Below are 20,484 nucleotides of genomic sequence, written 5' to 3'. Positions count from 1 at the left end.
TGTTCTTCAGCCACAGAGCCCCTCACTAGTCCACCGCTGTGATCACCCTCCCGTAGGGCCCACCGCCTGTGTGTTCTTCAGCCACAGAGCCCCTCACTGGTCCACCGCTGTGATCACCCTCCCATAGGGTTCTCTCCCTTGCTTCTCTTTCTCAAGTGGGGGGGGGGGTATCCCCATTTTCTGGTAACCTGTGCCAGTTCTCTGCTTCCCCCTCGAGGCAACTGCCGAACGCAGGTGGCACCATCTTAGGTCCAGACCTTGCGATCGCTTGATTTTAAAATAAACCATCGTCGGCTCCTTTAACGGACAGTTTAAAGCCTGTAAGGAGCTGTTGGTATTTGGACTGGGCATTATAACCCTGCGGAGGAGTGATGTTCTCCGCACTCCGCTCTCTGCGTGTCGGCATCAGTGGCAGCCGTTGCCATTGCAGCAGCTCTGGCATTTTTTTTCTTTGATTCTTTATTCACAGGAACAGGTCATTGCTCCAATGTAATCTGGAACTGTGCGTTGCACAAAAAGTTCCAACTGTCTACATGGATGAGCACTGGGACAATAATGATCATGAAGTAACATTTACACATGGTATTGACTGGCATCTTTCTTCTGAGGTCTGGAGAGTACAGCCAGTCACTGCTTGCTGACATTGAGATTTGAATTCTCAGTCTAGGTGATGAAAAGAAACATTACTTGAAGTGAAATGCATTCCAGAAGTTCCAAAATGATTCAACCAGAAATAGATATTTTTCATGATGCTGGTCAATGGGAAGGAAGGGATTGAATCCACGCGCCAATCCGTCTGAGGAAGGACAGATGGTGGAAAAGTAATGTGTTCAAGAGGGATACTGTAGCGGTTCCATAAGATGTAATTAATCAAGAATGTACTCTTAAAAGTAATAGACATTGCGTGTACATTAAATTCTCCGTTATCCTGAGTTCAAGCTACCAGAAAAATAACTTGCAGAAAATAGATAGTTAAAAAATACGTAAGTTTTAAACTGGTGGTTACTTTGCCAATCACCCAATACGCAATCTCAAACAACCAGCAAATTCACTTATCCAGCATCTACCAATCCCCATAGGTGGTGGACACCAAGGCTTTTAATGTATTAACCCACCATGGTGACACGCCACTATCAAGTACTTATTTCTTGTTTGTTGCTACACATTTCTCCACTGCCACACATGCTGAGACGTTACGACCATGTATTGTTGCTTATTCCCGTCCATCTACTAGAATAAAAACTTACAGGGTTTAACAATCAGGCTGATGGGCTCTTTCTGGACAATTGTTCTTGTTCTTGAAAAATGGGCGAAACAACTGTAATCATCCCGACTATCAGGTGACTGCACATTTGAAAAATAAAGGTCTCCATTCAGTCCCTGGGAAACTCTGTTGTTCTGCTGGATGCGTTGCATCTCTGAAAAAGACAGTAAACTTCCATTAAAGTGTAATTATTAATTAACATATTGATTCCCTCACTCTACCTTACTAGCAGTTATCGACGTGAAACATTCATCCAGTTTCACTCTCCACAGTTGTTGTCTGATCTGCTCAGTATTTCCAGATTTCCAGTGTACATCACATTTTGCCCTTGGGATGATAAGGATGTCCACATAATTTTTCAATTCATTCAAATAATGAATAAATAATGCAGTCCATGATATGAACATAAGCAATAGCTCCTCTTTTTTTAAATCTTTGATCTTTCTGAAATGTAATCCATCTCAGCAATGCAGCAAAATATACTTAATAATATAATAAAAGAAATTGAAGTAAGGAAGCAATTTTTCTCAGTCCTTTCAGTGTGCTGAATTTCTAATCAATTCAGATAAGCACCAAGGTTGAGCTGGTATAGTCCCACCATTTATAGGTACAGTTTGACCTGCTGAGTTTCTCCAGCATTGTGTTTTTACTTTGATCTTAACATTGCTGTGAACAGAAACACCAGAAAGATAAATAATCATTTTTTTTTAAGAAGAAGGAAATTGTACTGAGCAACTGCCTCTCCAAATTGCTGTGTTATCCCTGGAATCTCATCACTGAGAAAATGTATTAGACGGTACAAATATATCACTGATGCTGTTTGAAGAGCTAATGTATAAGCTTTTAAATCAATCCATGTAATTACTTATTAAACCTTAAAAATGACTATTGTGCACCTTGGGAATGTAACATGCTGATAAGCTGCCCACACTTGTTATTAACCTCTCTCAGTTTGACATGCTGGTAAACACTGTCCCTGTCCTAAATGGCTAGGCCCCTCACTGCAGCACGATGAGGATTAGAATAAGCCAGCTGTCCGGCTACCAAACGACGAATGGCCTTGACATTCAGAGATATTCACAATCATCCAAGATCATTTTAAAACTTCAACATCAAATAAACAGCTTTTAAAGAAATACATATTTACAGGATGAAAATTAAATACAAGAATACTTTTAAAGATATAAAATATTTCATTATACTTCAGCAATTTGGAGAAATGAATAATAACGTTTATCATAATCCAGATTTGGAGTGCAGGTGGTAAAGCCCAAGCTAAGAGCAGCTTGCACATTCAGGAGCTATCTGTGCCCTCTATCCTTGGCAGGACTTCTGCAGAGATATGACAGCACAAGAGCTGCTGTCATTTCCCAGCAACTTCACAATTTACTGAGTGACAGCTGCCCAAATGGAGCACAAAGGGTGTCAAATGATGGGGATGATCTGATAGATAGTTCCATATTTTCAGAACTCTTACATTTTGCCATTAAATTATGTTAATTTCCATTTAGGTCCTCATTATTGACTTGTAATTAATAATTTGACTTTACCCTTCCCCTACATTGTAATCATATAACTGCTTCAATAGAGTAATTCAATGTCATTTTATAATAACATCTTTTTATTGCAGAACGATTGCAAAATGAAAACCAATTAGACTTCTGACCTTTCCTTTTACATGTTATCTTTTTTTTTAATTCATGGCAATTGTGAAAATTTCACAATGGAAAAAATCCATTAGGGCCAAAAATGGAAAAAACTGGAATTGCCAGGTGGCTTTGAGACAGAATTTTTACACTTCAGCTGAACAATCAACTGGAATCTGTTATCAATATGTAAAAGTCAGTACTTACTGCTGGTCATCCAATAAATATTTAATGGTGGTGGCCCACTAGGAGGGTTACATGGTAAGACCACAGGCTCCCCTTCCTCTACCTCAATCGGTTTCATGCTCTCTTTTGGGAATCTAGGGATAGCTGTGAAAAGAAATTATTATTCTTTGTTATTCAACATAAAATAGAATTTTAAGCGGTACCAATGATGCAAACCAAATATCAACTAAGGAAGAAGAGCAGAGGCCAGGTCATGGATTCAGCAGGAGGAAATTCAACAGAAACAACAAAAAAATCTAAAATTTGCAGTTGAATGGAAATCAATAGCAAACTGTTCAAGTTACAGATTCACTCTTTGACAAAGAATGTTACAGCTCACTGCCTCAAAATGCATGGATAGTTCAAACATAGTTTGATACCACAAGTTCAATGTCCGGTATTCAACAATCTCTTGTTATCTGCAGTTATTGTGAGCCATTTGAATTGTTCTAACAGTTAAAATTCTGAAGATGAAAAGCTCTGAACATTTTGCTCATTTATATATTTTCAAAGGTTCAGAATTTATCACTCAAAAGACAGCAATATATTTTAGAAACCTATTCAGAATAATTTGGAGAATAAATGGGCAATTAATTTGGAATTTGCAACTTGGCTATTTCTTTATGAAGAAAACCTCTTCCAGTCACTGCATCTCAGATTCATACAAAGGAAGGAGGCAGATTCAATGTTAATGAAAGCCATTAAAATAACTCCTTATGATTCCTTTGTAACCTCATGGTTGATTAACAACTTGTACTTGAGTCATCAAATTTCATAAGAGCCCTGCACCACTCCACAAAGGCAAAAGGAAATGATGTGCCATAATTTGGACCCTTGGTAGCTGATGGTTGAGCCACCAATAACAGAGAAATTAAAATCGAGGTTGTTGAAGGGACTAAGATTGGAGAAGACAGAGATCATGGTGACATAAGTGCTGGAGATCCATGCAGCAGCAAACCCTCAGATAAATCTAAAAGCAAGGATGAAAAATTTGTAAATCAGGAAGCCAGAAATTCCATAGGCCTGAAAAATAATATTATGATGGAAAGGGATTGGAAGGGTAGGTACAGAATTGTCAGTGGTTTTGTGGGGGGGGGGGGGGGGCGGGGGTGGTCAGGAAGGGACAGCAAGGTATTTGCAACAAATTTCAATCTGGTGTAAGACTGAAACACAACTTGTGACAACTCATGTAGATCTGGAGTGATCAAAGGTGATCTGGTGAAGAAAGTCAGATCAGCTGCATGACATGTGGGTGTTGGTGGTGAAAGAGGGAGGCAGACAGTGTGAAAAGAGGATTAGATTAGAGTTGGAAAGCAGGGAGGGAAAGTGCATTATTGTGGGGATTGGGAAGGTTGGTAGGATTGGGTGTCTGGGGAATGCACAAGAATCACAAACAGGTGGTAATTGGACTCTTAGGGAAAATAGCTAATTGAAGAGGAAGATATTAGGAAGATGATGGATGCTTAAAACTTGCTAGTAAATGATCAGATAAAACCAACATTCCTTTAGCAAACATTAAAGAAGACTTCAATCCTCTTTTGTCTTGTTTTGATGTGAGTAGTCCTTATCATTTGGGGTCTCCTGTGCATTTAAGCAATTTGAAAACACCGTGGCTTGGCTGTACTTGCCCAGTTACCCCTGACCACATGCAGATGGACAGGAGGTAACCCCACACCAGCACCCATCACATCCAGCAGTTGGGTTCTTGGAAGAATGTTGTATTTTTCAATTGATCTCAGGCAAAATTTTTCCTCACAGAAAGCCAACAATCTTTCAGCAAGCAGAGGAGAGATGAGTGTGTGGGTACCTAGCACAAGTGGAAAAGTAAGCACTGGAGTCTTGGTTGAAGCTAAAAATACACAAAGGTTGCAAGGTGGCCAGACGGTGGAGGGTGTGATGGGGGAGGTGATGCAGTGGAGCTGGAGAATGGTGACAGGAGGCTATTTGGATTCTATGTCTGATCTGGTTCTCTGCAACAGTGCACAGCTGGCAGACTCTCTCCCCATACCCTTCCAAATGCTTTCTTGTGCCTCCTTCAAGCTCTCGTGTCAAAGATTGGAAGTAATCTGTCGATTTTGGTAATCCTAACATTTTGGTGATGTCTCTTCATGTTTTATTCTTGTTTTTCAGCCTCATAATGGCTTCTTTGACTTTCACTGGCACAACTCTGGGCCTCATGTTGAAAAATGGCAACTACAGACTCTAAAGGTGATCAAAAGCTTGGAAGCAAGCCTAGCTCATTTATAGCTGCACCAATGAAGCAAATAAACGTACCTGAGTACTCACAAACATCTGTGAAGCTAAATATTCCAAATTTTATGATATCCTGAAATGGGGGAACTATGTATAAAAAGTGCAGTAATTTCTTCACGGTCAAACCAAAATGAATAGAAATGACCATGAATAAAATCTGGAATGTGCACTTTAATCACATGAATTGTTTGATTAAAAATTAAAAACTGAGCACAGGGGCAAATAAAGGGAAATAAACATGCTTTTGTCCCAGGCATTATGGAGGGCACTGTTTGTGTGAGTGCAGTGAACTGGAATTCACTGCCTGTGTATTGTTCTGATGGCTGGCTCCTCCCTTGGCTCCACCCTGACTTAGCCCAATATAAACCCTGGCTTTCCCACCTTACCTCAGATTCACCTGAGGACTATTGTATCTACAGGCCATTGAGTATAAGCTCTTAAAAGCATATTTGTACTCCTCATATGTCTCTGAGTATAATCAGTCATGTTACAGTGAGATCTTGTGATTGGGATTTCACAAAGTCACATGAGGTTTCAGGAAGAAAAGACTGCATCAATGATGACTCTGTAAGCAGTCCATGTAAGAGCAGCATTTTCTATAAACCCCGGCTGGAGAAAATGAGGACTGCTGAACTACTTTGCTGTCTTATAGTAGACTTAATCAGAGGTACTTTTCATGAAAATGGGCCATTTAGCCCATTGTATCTTGGCCAAACAGTGAAAAGCAAGTTGTTCTAATCCCATCTCACAGCACTTGGCCCATGCCCTTCTGCAGCCAAGCCATTCTCATGGTGTTCTGGACATTTATTAAATGCTGTGAGTAACCCTATTTCAACAATTTAATCTGCAATAACATCATCATTACCCAGTTCCCCTTCATAACATTACAGGCTCTATTGATTGAGATAGCTTCTATCCTTTTTTAAAAATTTTTTGCAATTAATCTGAGACCAGTTTGGGGAAAATGATGCTCCCCTGCAACATCCCTTTCTAAGATCTGACAGCCACAGAGCCATGAATCAAAAACTGTTTCATGTTTTAATATCTCACTTGCATTTTGGTGAATTGCAAAACAGTTTTACCAGCAAGTCGAGATTAGCTCTTTCATTCACTGCTGGGAGATGGGAATTGGAAAGGAAGAAACTTGCAAATTATCATACATCTGCAAAGGTCTTTTTTTTGGGGGGGAGTGGCAAGAGATGCCATCTGCTCTCTTGGATGGTAATGGAGAAGTCACAGGAAGCCAAAGCAGATTTTTTAATGAAGTGACATAATAATAAAAATGGTTAACTGATAATTAATGTTTATTTTTCTGTAATTTCATAAATTTGTGGATTCACCCTTACAAGCAAAATTTTATAATTCATAGAATCCCAGAACAATACTGCTTTGTAGATGATTCAATCCATTATGTCTGATGTTTGCTCTTTGGTGAAGCCAGTTATTAGATTCATCCATCTCCATCTCCACCACTGCCCAGTCTTGAAAGTTAAGCGAAATAGTAAATCAAAAATTTAACTCCAGGATTATTTTGAAAGCTGTTACCCTACCCTTTCCGCCACCCCCCCCCCACCCCACCACCAGCAGAGATACTTAAATACCATTGCCTTGCACAAAATCATCAACAATGCCTCAAAGTGAATTTGTAGTTTCAATAATTAAGACTAACTTTATCACATGGATCAATGACATGTTATTATCAACAGAAAAATGGATGCACCAGTTGGACCTGATCATTCTATAACTTTATATAATGCTAGCATTCATTTATTATAAAGGATTCTTAACACATACTAATTCCAGTGCCATGATGCCAATGAGGCCACATAAGGACCTCTGCATAAACATGCTTATATGAACGCGGCACCACCTACGGCTCCTAGAACGCTTCCACCAGCGTTGTCTCCGCTCCATCCTCAACATCCATTGGAGCGCTTACATCCCTAACGTCGAAGTACTCGAGATGGCAGAGGTCGACAGCATCGAGTCCACGCTGCTGAAGATCCAGCTGCGCTGGATGGGTCACGTCTCCAGAATGGAGGACCATCGCCTTCCCAAGATCGTGTTATGTGGTGAGCTCTCCACTGGCCACCGTGACAGAGGTGCACCAAAGAAAAGGTACAAGGACTGCCTAAAGAAATCTCTTGGTGCCTGCCACATTGACCACCGCCAGTGGGCTGATAACGCCTCAAACCGTGCATCTTGGCGCCTCACAGTTCGGCGGGCAGCAACCTCCTTTGAAGAAGACCGCAGAGCCCACCTCACTGACAAAAGGCAAAGGAGGAAAAACCCAACACCCAACCCCAACCAACCAATTTTCCCCTGCAACCGCTGCAATCGTGTCTGCCTGTCCCGCATCGGACTTGTCAGCCACAAACGAGCCTGCAGCTGACGTGGACTTTTTTACCCCCTCCATAAATCTTCGTCCGCGAAGCCAAGCCAAAGAAGATGGTTTGGTTACAACTTTAACAGGCTGCTGAACACCTGCTGGCACAAATTATAGTGCCATCAACAGAAAAACAATTCAACATTTGACTTGTAATGCTCCCAGATGGTTCACCGGAGCTTCCACTGATATTCAACAATATATTGGTCAGGCCTAACTGATGCCCAGTATGAAATTTCAAGCAGAATCGAGTTTGTATTGCCTTTTAAATTACAAACAAAATTATAAATGTCCCACTCATGTTTCTTCTTATAGAGCACTCTCAATCAATTAAATGTTTGTATCAAAGCTGTAAACTTGGGGAGGAAACATGAGGGAAACATAGTCCTAATAGAGGCATGAACTTCTTCACCTGACACACAACACCCACAAAGCTGAACTCTTCTTCTGCCGTCTCTGTCACTGAACCTACTTCTTTTAATAGGATTCTCCAACACCCACCCCCCCCTCCACTCCATTGAGGACCCTTTCTCCTGCCTGAATCCTTTTTCCTCCTCTTGGACAGCTCATTCTGGCCTTCTGCCTGCCTTGATTTTTCTCGTTCAACTGCTGCAGAGAAATCAACTGTCTCGACTTCACCACTCAACTCACCTATTCCAATCTCACCCCCTCAGAACACACTACCCTCCTTTGTCCCTGCACTGATCCTAACCTAGTGATCAAGCCAAGGGTGGTGCCGTTGTAGTCTGGTGCACTGACCTCCACATTTCTGAGGACTGACTAGAGGTTTCAGACACTTCTTATTGCTTACCCCTTGACCAGGACCCCACCAAGAAATATCAGGCCACCATCTCACACACTGACTTCAAAACCTGGTAATCTTTCTTCCACACCTTCAAATCTCAATGTTCCCTAACCCTGCTCTTCTCAATTCCACCTTCCAACCAAGATCCACAAACCTAACTGCCCTGGTCAACACATTGTTTTCATGTGCTCCTGCCCTACTGAAGTGGCATCATTATATCCAAACTAAATTTTGTCCCCTTGATCCAGTCCTTACTCACCTACATCTGGGGCACATCATATTCTCTCCATCACAGGCTGTGGGCTGTTGATGTTTTGTGGACATAAGCATTCACACCAGCCGACAGACTGCTGGAGACTGGGTCATGGGAAATAGGTAACAAAACTAGGTTTTGGAAGGGTGCTGAGGGCAAGAAAAACTCCCAAAAGACCTTGGGCGCTGAAAGCCTCCTGATCATATTGGAGGTTTGGACCTGGGTTGCCGATAGATTGAACAGGAGCCTGAGGCTGCAGTAGCTTCTGAAGCACTGGAGGCAAATCCAGGTCACTCTGAAGGGACTCTTTTTTGCTTCTCTTTCTCTTATTTTTGGGGGCATTGCACAATGCTAATGGAAACTCTTTGTTTGCCTTTATGGCAGCCAAAGGTTGATGTATATCATGTATATTTCATTTTATTTTCCAGTGGCAAACCACTTCAATTCACACAGCATTGCCACACTAACATGCAATGCCAAGCTAAGGAACAATATCTTAGATTCCATCTTGGCAGTCTCCAGCCAGATGGAATTGATATCGACCTCCAAATTTCATTAACACCAACCCCCAATCTCTGTCTTTCCCTCAATCCTCCATCTCCCATCCTTGAGAACCCCATCCCCTTCCCTCTCTTCTATCAGAGAGCTAGCTTTCCTCTGGCCTCGTCCCCTATCACTTCTTTCTCTTCTACCGTCCTAGTTGAATCTACTTCTTACTTGTTAGCCTGTGTTCCCTCCCCTCCCTACCATCCCACCCCCACCACACCTTTTTATTCAGATGTCTACCTGATTTTTGTTTCTCCTGACGAAAGGCTCAGACACAAAATGTTGATTGTCTTTTATTTCCTATGGATGGTGCATGATGTGCTGAGTTTCTCCAGCCCTTTTATGCAACTCATTATAATTTCCTGGTTTGAATGTGGTCATATGCAAATCAGTGTTATAGATTTTTTTCAAGGAAATTTCTGCAATGACTGATTCATATTGGTCCAAAGCTGAACTATTGGTAGATACTGCATGCTTCAAGGCAAATAATGAGACACAATGGCTTTTCCATCACTGCAAGTGTTCTGGAAAAGTAATGACCATCCCAACTAAAAGATGGGTGCAATGGGCTGCAGGACCCTCTTCACTGCTCTACGAATGTGTTGACAGTAATTTATTGATTTACTTTCCAGGTTCTGTTGCTTGCTGTGCGATTTTGGAGCTGCTTTGGTCTTAAGGTTACTCATTTATTGTCTGCTAATTTTGAATAATGTTAAATGAAGCATACATCCCTCTTTCATAATAAATTCAAAAATAATTGTGTTAACTCTAAATTTTCTATGAAACAAAACCAAAAATTAAAAGCATGAAGAACTTACTTGCAGTTGTGAAAACAATGTCCTCAGATACTGCTGTCCCCAGTTCATTGCTGGCATAGCAACGATATTTTCCCTGAAAAGCCTTCAAATTCCCATTGTTATTTTTAATTGTAAATGTCCCTGAGTTTAAAGATGATATCACTCTGGGGTCCTGTGATGGATTATATTCTTTTCCATCCTTGGTCCATCGAAAACTAGGATGCAATCAAGGAAGAATTTACTCACTTTTCATTTGTTTACTCTCTTCACAGATTACACATTGAGATTTAAAATTCAGATCAGATTGGCCACATGGTAAGATCTCAGCATGGTCTTGGGTTTTTGCATACATTAAACTGGATATGCATCACAAACTCAAAATGGCAGAAATAAAGGTACACTCAAACTGCATAACTCAATATTCATTTGAACTAAAAATACAGAGCAAATGTACAATGGAAATTTATTTGAATTAAATGACATAAAAATAATGCAGCCAAAGAATAAAGATAAAAATGTTTGTAGAATTTTATGTCCTCACTGTACAAGCAGGGCAAATTTATAATAATCAATAGATAACGTACATCAAGGAGGAGGAGAAGCATAGTGTCACTTGTTACGAGCCCAGAGGACCCCATAACCCAGCAGCAAATGGTCACTCAAACAAAAGTTATGCTTAAATATCTTTAAACATGAAAATAGAATCACACTTTAACTTATCACTATTGACTTACTTAACCTAACTTAACCCCCTTCTAATTCTACGCGCACATGTATAGAATGTGTGTGTAAGTTCAGAAATGTAATTTGGTTCACAGTCCAATCTTATTTCTCATTCCTCCAAGTTCACTGGTTGCAGACAATTCTTATACTGTGCACAGAATTTAAAATTTATAAAGTTTACTTTGGTGCTTGAAAGGTAAATGGAAGGTTTTTGTCGGTTTTCAGAGAGAGATTTGTTGTGCCAGGTTATCCACAACTGATGTACTTCCATCAGTCATTTCAGTGTCTTGCTGACAAAACTTGCCCCTTCAGGGTTCTCCAGATGATAACCTCTTTCTTTCAGGTCAGCAGAGAATGCCTTTTTGTTTCCCTTATTGCAAATGAAATATTAGACAGCAACCCTCTCCTCTTTTATGAACCACAAAGGCTTTGACCAGGGTCTCTCCACAAGCTTTCCAGCTTGTCCTGTTCCAGTCCCAGCCACTTCTGCTGGCTGTAACACTGTACAAGTGATCTCTGTGTCTCTGCCTATCTCTCACTCCCTCACTGAAAACCTTTTTGACATTCTCTGCTTGCAAAATCACATGACCCTCTAAGAACAACAATTTCTATTCAAGATAATCTGTGGCTCCAACAAGATCTTTCATCTGTTGCCTTTTGTAAACAACAATCCATTAATGAAGTCTCTCGAGCACTCTTCAAAGCTCTTGCAAAAGATGTGGAGCCAATATGTCATGCATGAGGCAGAGCTCCAGTATTTCAAATAAGTTCTGTTTTAAAGTGTTTGTATGTAACCTACTCTAACAAACCTTTCCCAATTTATCTCCCAAAAACATATCTATATACTCTGACACACCCTCATCTATAATGATCCATACTCTTCAAATCTCCACTTATTTTGAAGAGTTAAGAGCTTTCTCTAATTTACTGTGCAATTCACCTCTTCTTCCTGCAGCATTCTTGTCTTTGGGGCATTTTCTACACTAATTTTCCCCACTCCCTTTTCTTACTTTTTTGTGACAATTTCTCATTCTGCCTTCTTTCACTGATTGCTATACTTTGGGTGTGTGAAATCAGTCCAGCTCTTCAATTTCCATCTCTTACTATTCCAATGCCATTTTAGAATGCAACATTACAACTTTGGGGACAGGAGCAGGCCATATATCCCTTCTTTGTCTGCTCTGCTTAATGATACATTCATAGGCTGATATGACCTTCGCCTCAGTTTCATTTTTATGCCACACTATGAAACAAAAAAATCTATCTTAGGTGGCACAGTTAGTGTAACAATTAGCATAGCGCCAGTGACCTGGGTTTGAATCTGGCACTGACTATGAGGAGTTTGTACATTTTCCCCATAACTGCGTGAGTTTCCTTTGGGTATTCTGGTTTCCTCCCATCCTTCAAGAATGTATAGGTTAATTCATGTATTTTGCCAGCACAGGCTTGCGGACCAGAAGGGCCTGTTACCATGCTGTATGTGTAAAATAGTGAATCAGCTTCTATTGTTGTTTGTGGAAGGGAATTTCAAAATTCATGGCCTTATGGAGGAAGAGACCTCATCTCCATCTGAAATGGTAGCCCCTTGTTCTGATATCACATCTCCTGATCCTGGATTCCTCAGTGAGAGCAAACATCCCGTCAATATTTAGCTTGTCATGCCCACTTCAAATGTTCAATCAGATCACCTGATTTCAATGACTGAAAGCCCATCCTGGCCAACCTTTCCTCCTGTGGCATTTACTCTTCTCAGGAATCAACCCAATAAGTTTTTCCTGAAAAGCATGTCACATCCAGGTTGGGCACCTCCTTCTATGCTCAAATACTTCCCAATATCATGAGGCCTTTACATGCACATTTTTTATGGAAATCTAAATACACAACATTCTTGATGTCCAACCTCCCCCTCCTCACCTCACCCTTCCCCTCTACCAACTTCCTTTGCCATCCCATTTCCATTTGGACCCCCTACTCCTTTTCAAAAACGTTGGTCTCAGCTTTCCTATATCTTCCGAATTCCAAACATTAAATGAATTGGCTTTGAGTCTGTTGGTCAAAGTTTCTTCATGAGCTATGAAAATCTCTGCTGGAATGCTGTCTGGACCAGAGGATATTCTAGGTTACACACCAATATTTTGGGGTATTATTCTATCCCTTTCCCAATTTGGGATCCTTATCAGCTATTGCCCCTCTGTCTCAAGCCCTCACATGAGGTGGCCATCAAGAGAGCCACAAGCATGAACTTGACTTCAGACTCCCAGTGATTACCTCATCTCTTCCCATTGTTCCATTTGTCCAGCACATTTTGGCATGCACCAAAAGCCACATATTTCTTTGTACAAGAGAAATACAAATTCAATGGCAAGGGCAATACCACACACTCTAGGATTAATCCTCCAGTGCAGCTTTCATCCAACACTGCAGTTATTGAGAATGAAGTCTTTCAACCACCTGCTTTTCTATTGAGGGGTTAGAGTCAGAACACCTTTGTCTATTCACCTGGTGCCTCTCCTTTGAGCTTATCTGCATGGATGACCCAACCATGAGTGTTGAACTGAAAACTCACTCACAAGCTTCCCTGCCTCATCGAGGCTGCAATCATAGCCAAGTCCTTCTGTGAACTGCAGCCTTGATGTGGTGGGAAGCATGCATAATTCCAAAGAACTTGAATGCAATATAATCTGCACTCCAGCATATCTGGTGAGGTCACCCATGACAGCAAGCTCAAAGGAGAGGAGCCAGGTGAATAGACAATTTGTACCATTGAGCACCATTTGTTCAGTCAGTAATCAAGACATGTATTACATGAAACAAATGGAAAACTTACTGTGGTTCTGGATTTCCTCTGGCTTCACAGATGATATTGAAATCATCAGTGGGATATACAACATGCCTCTTGGGCGACTGCTGTGTTATAGCAGGAGGATGATGAACTGAAAAACATTTTAAATAAAGCAATAATTAGGTTGCAATCACGATAAGAAAGGGAAAAATGTAATTCAAAAATCAATTAATCATTCGCACTGACAGTTAAATAATTCTTCTTTTAAATTCAAATACCAGATGAAAAATTGAAGCATTAGAGGTCAAGTTGTAGAAGTGGTTCTTATAGCTAAAATACAATAATAACTCTAAGTGCTTATTTTAATTATCCATTTCCCAGAGATACCACTTTGAGTTGTATAACAATAATTTGAAAAACCTGCTTGAGAAATTATACTTATTGTATTTTCAGTTCTGACATTTTGGACTCTTCCATCATCAGGAACATCCTTCCTCTGTCTAATCTATCCAGTGCTGTTGGAATTTTGAATGTTTCCCGGAGATCTCCTCTCCTTCTAAACTCCAATGAGCATGGGCCTAAATGACACCGTCACTCTACATACCTCAGTCTTGCTGCCCCAGGAATGAGAGATGAATAAATGTTTATTTTAAAATGGCAAAAATTTCTTTATTTCTCCGTTTGATCAGTGAGCACATATGCAAACTGAATGGTTGCTGTTTATCCACCAGACATTTATAGATGGAAAGCTATTTGATTAATTCTAAGCCATTGACCCATAATCAAACAAAACAAAATAATTTCTATTTCTGTAATGCTTTGGGGATTTTTATCTCTATATCTATTATCTGTTGACCCAACAAATGAGAGAAACTCCTGACAATTCTCCTCCTCTGAACTACTGTGTCTTCATTCATTTCATTATTTATTCCATGCATGGGATATCAGTAGAAAGTTCAGTATTTCGTTCAGCTTTATCCATTCCTTAACTAATTTCTTTGTACTTGTGCAAGATCACGAGTTTGTTTACTTCTAGGTAAAAAGGACAATTTTTCCTTATGATTTAGACTCCCAGTATGGGACTCCTCATAGCTCTCATGGGCATCTTAATCAACAAATGATTATCTTGTGTCCAGATTCAACTTAAGCACAAGGAAGCTGTGTTTATATTTCTTTTAATTTTCCTAAGATGGCCTAGCAATTCAACCCAGTGGGTGATGACCAGGGTATTCTGCAATGATGACTGCATCCAAAATTTATCCACTGACTTAAAAAGAACTCAGTGATCTGAAAGTAAACCGTCATTTTTTAAAAATTGTCATTTGTCTTAACACTGTTAATCTCAGATAACAAATAAGTTCAAATAATAGGTTCAGCTATTGCAATTTGTACCCATGTTCTGGGTTTGACCGAAACTTCTATTAACTGTTACAATATAATCATGCAATAGAACAGTACATCATTTGGCATGTTTACAGTAAAGGAAAGCTACTTTTGTGAGCTCTTGTGCAAAAGATGTCGAAGTAAGCTAATAAGAAAAAGTATACACTGTATTTGCCAGCAGGAACAACAGATTTGGGTCAAAATCAAAATTTATTGTCATGAACAAGTCATGAAATTTGGTGTTGTATGGCGACATCATAGTGCAAACACATATTATAACCAACTTGGTATGATTATAATAAAAATAAAATAATAATAACAATAATAATGCACGAAAAGTAAGGTGGTGTCTTTGGTTCATTCATTATTCATGAATCTGATGGCAGCGGGGAAGAAGCTGTCCTTGTGCCACTGAGTGCTTGTCTTTAGGTTCCTGTACCTTTTCCCCGATGGTAGCAGAGTGAAGAGGACATGGCCTTGGTGGTGGGGTCTTTTGAGGATAGAGGCTGCTTTTTTAAGACACCACCTCATGTAGATATCATTGATGGAGTGAAGTCTGGTGCCTGTGATGTCGCAGGCCAAGTTAACAACCCTCTAGAGTTTATTCTTGTCCTGAGAATTGGCACCTCCATTCTAGGCAGTGATGCAACCAGCCAGAATGCTCTCTACAGTACACCTGTTGAAGTTTACGAGAATCTTCGGTGACAAACTGAATCTCCTCAGACTCCTCACAATGAACATCTGCTGGTGAGCCTTCTTTGTGATTGCTTCAACATGGAGGCTCCAGGACAGATCTTCGGAGATGTTGACACCCAGGAATTTGAGGTTCTTGACCCTCTCCACTACCAAGCCCTCGATGATGACTGGGTCATGTTTCCCTGACTTCCTCCTGAAGTCCACAATGATCTCCTTGGTTTTTCTGACGATGAGCGCAAGGTTGTTGTCGTTACACCATTCAACGAGTTGATCTATCCCCTCCTGTTTGCTTCTGCATTGGTATTTGTGATTCTGCCGACAACTGTGGTGTCATCGGCAAACTTGTAGATAGCATTGGAATTGTGCCTGGTCACACAGTGGTGGATGTATAACAAGTAGAGCAGTGGGTGAAGCATGCTTCCTTGGGCTGCGCCTGGGTTTATGATCAGTGAGGAAGAGATATTGTTTCTAATTTGTACTGACTGTGGACTTCCAATGAGGACATCAAGGATCCAGTAGCAGAGTGGGGTACAGAGGCCTAGAGTTTGTAGCTTCTTGACCAGCATTGAGGGAAGAATGGTATTGAAGGCCGATCTGTGGTCTATGAGGAGCAGCCATATGTATGAATTGCTGTTTTCAAGGTGATCCTAAGCTAAGTAGTCAATGCTAACACCACTGGTTCAGCAGCACCAGCTTTCTCTGTTACATGAATTATGCATCAGTACCTTCTTTTGGAAGCACGTGGAACTTGTCATTGTTTGCCACCAACTTCCACCCTGCTATCCAATTCAGCTGCACTATGTCTGATACTTTTTCTTCCTTTTCAGAATCTCTGTTCCCATCTTAAGAGACAAACCATCTAATAGCTACAATAAACCCATGGAATTCCACAGTCATCTCAACTACACCTCCTCCATCTTACCTCCTGAAAGAACATCATCGCTTTCTCTCAGTTTCTGTTTCTAATACACCTGTTTTCTTGATTAAGCAATGCATTTCAGGACTTCTGGAAACGCCCTTCTTCTTTAAGATTCTTTAAGAAACATGCGCCTCATGCACACATTTCCTCATTTTTCTGCATGACTGCTCTTGGCCCTCGTCTCCTTCCCACCTCTCTCCAGAGAGAATAAAAGTGGAATTCCCTTGCTCTTCAGCCTCCCAACCAGCCTCTGCATCCAACTCACCATCCTTTCCCAGTTCCAATGGAATCCCACCACCAACCACATTTTCTCTCTCCCTATCTTTCTGCTTTTCACAGAGACCTTCTGTACATCTGCCTCAGTCCTCTAGCACTATCCCCTACAACTGGAGGAGGTGAAATACTTGCCCCAACACCTCCTTCTTCATCTCCATCCAGGGAATTGAACAACTCTTCCAAGTGAGGGAAATATTCACGCTCACCTGCTCTAGTTTGGTCTTTTGCATTCAATGCTGGTGACGTGGCCTCACCGACATTGGGGTGGCAAAGCATGGATCAGGTGACCACTTTAAATAACAACTGCTCTCTGTCTGCAGCAGACATCCTGAATTTCCAGTTGCATGTCATTTCAACTCCCCTTCCCATTTCTTCACTGATTTCTCTGTCTTCAGCTTTCTCTATTGCCTAGGTGAGGCAAAGTGAAAACTTTCATCTTATATCTTGTATTCTCTTTGATAGCCAACTGCCCAATGGTATGAACATTGAATTTTCCAACTCATGCCCCCCTTCCGTGTTCCTTTGTTAGCCCCACCAGTCTACTAGGGTCTTTTGTTCACCTTTTCTTTGACTCTGTCCCTCATAATCTTGACTCATCATCCTCCCCTACCCGGTTCCATCTATCTAACACCCGCAAACTCACCTAACTGGTTTCTTCTCCCTTAGTTCACTTTTCCTATTCCCTCCCCCTTCAGGTTCCATCTGCCTGTTATCCTTCCTTATCTAGTTCTGCCTGTTCTCTATCAGGATCTGTTTCTCTGCTCCCTCTCACTTCCAAATACTGCTTTCCTTCTTCCACACTCTTAGACCTGATGCAAGGTTTTGACCCAAAACATCAATCATCCCCTTTGACTCCACAGATGCTGCTTGAACCACTTAAATTCTTTCAGTTTGTTTTTTTGCTCCAGATTCCAGCATCTGCAAACTCTTGTGTCTCCAATGTGTCAGGGTAATTGACATGTCGGTGAGGCCAACACAGAGACTCTGCTTCAGAACACATAGGAAATATCTTGGGCAGATGAGGCCTAATGAGACTTTGGGCCCATTAGGAACATCAATGTCTTGCTCCTCTTTCTGTCTCTGCACTGCCAAAGGTGGATCTGTCAAATCACTCTGCCCATGGATGCCACTTGGAATCTAACCATTGAGCCTAATTTTGCAGGGAAGAAAAACCAACATTATGCTGGCAAAACTATCTCTTAGATCCTGTCCCAGGTCAGATCTTTGATTGGATCAGAGAGCACACTTGTATCATTGAATCTGTACATTATACTCTTGTACATAACAATAAACTTTCACTTATTTGAAGGCATTGATGAAGTAAAAATGTTATATGTTGTTTTACTTTTATTTTTATTTCGACCTACAGCACGGTAACAAGCTCTTCTGGCCCACAAGCAATTGTTCCCCATCTCCAATACAGCAATTAACCAACAACTTCCGTCTGTTTTTGAAGGGTGGGAGGAAACTGGAGCACCCAGAGGAAACCCACACTGACAGATGGGAAGAGTACAAACTCTACAGACAATGCTGGATTCCAATCTGTGTCGCTGGCGCTGTAATGGCATAACACTGAACACTTTGCTCGCCATGTTGCCCAAATACTTTATATTGAATTATTTCTATATTTATCAATATGAAGTTAACATCTCTCAGTTTATCTTTCTTTTAAATATGTTAATTTCAATAGTGTGGAATATCAGAATGTTATAGACCAAAAAATGAAAATTAATCTCATCTTTTGATAGCTGAATTTGTGCCACTCCTTATTTTGCCACCTGAGATTCTATCACTGCTACAGCTCATGGAGAACTCCAGTAAGATGGGTCCTGCAAATATGGCCAAGCACATATCACAGAATGCAGGCAACTATTCCTGGGAAGAGGATTGGACCATCAGATGTGGCCAAAAATTTCTCTAAAGCAGGGCCTGACCACTGTGAGCTCAGTGGGGACAACAGGCAGCAGCAGATTTAAATTATGTACCAGCAACACATCAGCTCAATTTATTTATTTATTTCTCAGCATTGATTTGCTGCTGTTCTGAATAAAATGCTATATTCCTGCTATTTTCTGCAAAAAATGGAAGATGGAATGTAATGCAGAAAAGTATGAGGTGTTGCATTTTGGAAGGAAAAACTAACGTAGGACAAGCATAGTAATTGGTAGGGCACTGAGGAGTGCAAAGGAATTAAAGGATCTGGAAACACTGTATATAATTCCCTGAAAGTGGTGTCACAGGTAGACAGGGTTGTAAAGAAAGTTTTTGGCATCTTGGCCTTCATAAATCTAAATAATGAGTGCAGGAGTTGAGATGTTATGGTGAGGTTGTAAAAGGCATTGGTGAAGCCAAATGTAGAGTATTGTGTGCAGTTCTGGTAGCCAAACTACAGGAAGGATATCAGTAAGATTGAGAGAGTGCAGAGAAGACTTACTAGGATGTTGCTAGGTCTTCAGGAGTTGAGTTACAGGGAAAAATTAAACAGGTTAGGGCTTTATTCCTTGGAACATAGAAGAATGAGGGGAGATTTGATAGAGATTTACAAAATTATGAGGGGTATAGATAGAGTAATGCAGATAGGCTCTTTCCACTTAGATTAGAAGAAATAAATACAAGAGGTCTTGGCTTTCGGGTGAAAAGGGAAAGGTTTAGGGGGAACTTCTTCACTTAGAGAGTGAATATGGAATGAGCTGCCATCTGATGTGGTAAATGCAGGCTCACTCTTAAGTTTTAAGAATAAGTTGGATAGATACATGAATGGGAGAGGTTTGGAGGGTTATGGAATGGGATGTAACTGGAACTAGCAGAATGATGTTTTGGTACGGACTAGATAGACAAAATGGCCTGTTTTCTATGTTGTAGGGTTTTATAGCCTCGCCAAACGAACCCAGCTCAGCGCGGACATTGGCGACTTCAGGGGTTTCTACGAGGCTCTAAAGGCTGTGTACGGCCCCTCACCCCAAGTCCAAAGCCCGCTGCGCAGCTCAGACGGCAAAGTCCTCCTCAGCGACAAGATCTCCATCCTCAACCGATGGTCAGAACACTTCCAATCTCTTTTCAGTGCCAACCGCTCAGTCCAAGATTCCGCCCTGCTCCAGCTCCCACAACAGCCCCTAAGGCTAGAGCTGGATGAGGTTCCCACCCTGGATGAGACATATAAGGCAATCGAACAACTGAAAAGTGGCAAAGCAGCAGGTATGGATGGAATCCCCCCAGAAGTCTGGAAGGCTGGCGGCAAAACTCTGCATGCCAAACTGCATGAGTTTTTCAAGCTTTGTTGGGACCAAGGTAAACTGCCTCAGGATCTTCGTGATGCCACCATCATCACCCTGTACAAAAACAAAGGCGAGAAATCAGACTGCTCAAACTACAGGGGAATCACGTTGCTCTCCATTGCAGGCAAAATCTTCGCTAGGATTCTACTAAATAGAATAATACCTAGTGTCGCCGAGAATATTCTCCCAGAATCACAGTGCGGCTTTCGCGCAAACAGAGGAACTACTGACATGGTCTTTGCCCTCAGACAGCTC

At 41.1% G+C, this 20,484-nt stretch overlaps 1 protein-coding gene across 10 annotated transcripts in view; it reads right to left on the bottom strand.

Annotated features, from left to right (window-relative positions):
- The window catches only part of chl1b (cell adhesion molecule L1-like b), a 687,190-nt gene that overhangs the window by 513,029 nt on the left and 153,677 nt on the right, over window positions 1–20,484 (bottom strand). For all 10 annotated transcript variants that reach the window (XM_069936961.1, XM_069936960.1, XM_069936966.1 and 7 more), the window contains 4 exons: window positions 13,726–13,831; window positions 10,197–10,390; window positions 3,118–3,240; window positions 1,248–1,418 (listed from right to left, as the gene is read on the bottom strand). In XM_069936961.1, coding sequence (XP_069793062.1) covers window positions 1,248–1,418; window positions 3,118–3,240; window positions 10,197–10,390; window positions 13,726–13,831 — 594 coding nt within the window. The remainder of the gene's footprint in view (window positions 1–1,247; window positions 1,419–3,117; window positions 3,241–10,196; window positions 10,391–13,725; window positions 13,832–20,484) is intronic.

The sequence above is a fragment of the Narcine bancroftii genome, chromosome 5, assembly GCF_036971445.1.
Source record: "Narcine bancroftii isolate sNarBan1 chromosome 5, sNarBan1.hap1, whole genome shotgun sequence".
NCBI classification, from domain to species: Eukaryota; Metazoa; Chordata; class Chondrichthyes; order Torpediniformes; family Narcinidae; genus Narcine; species Narcine bancroftii.
This window is presented reverse-complemented; position numbering and strand designations above follow the sequence as displayed.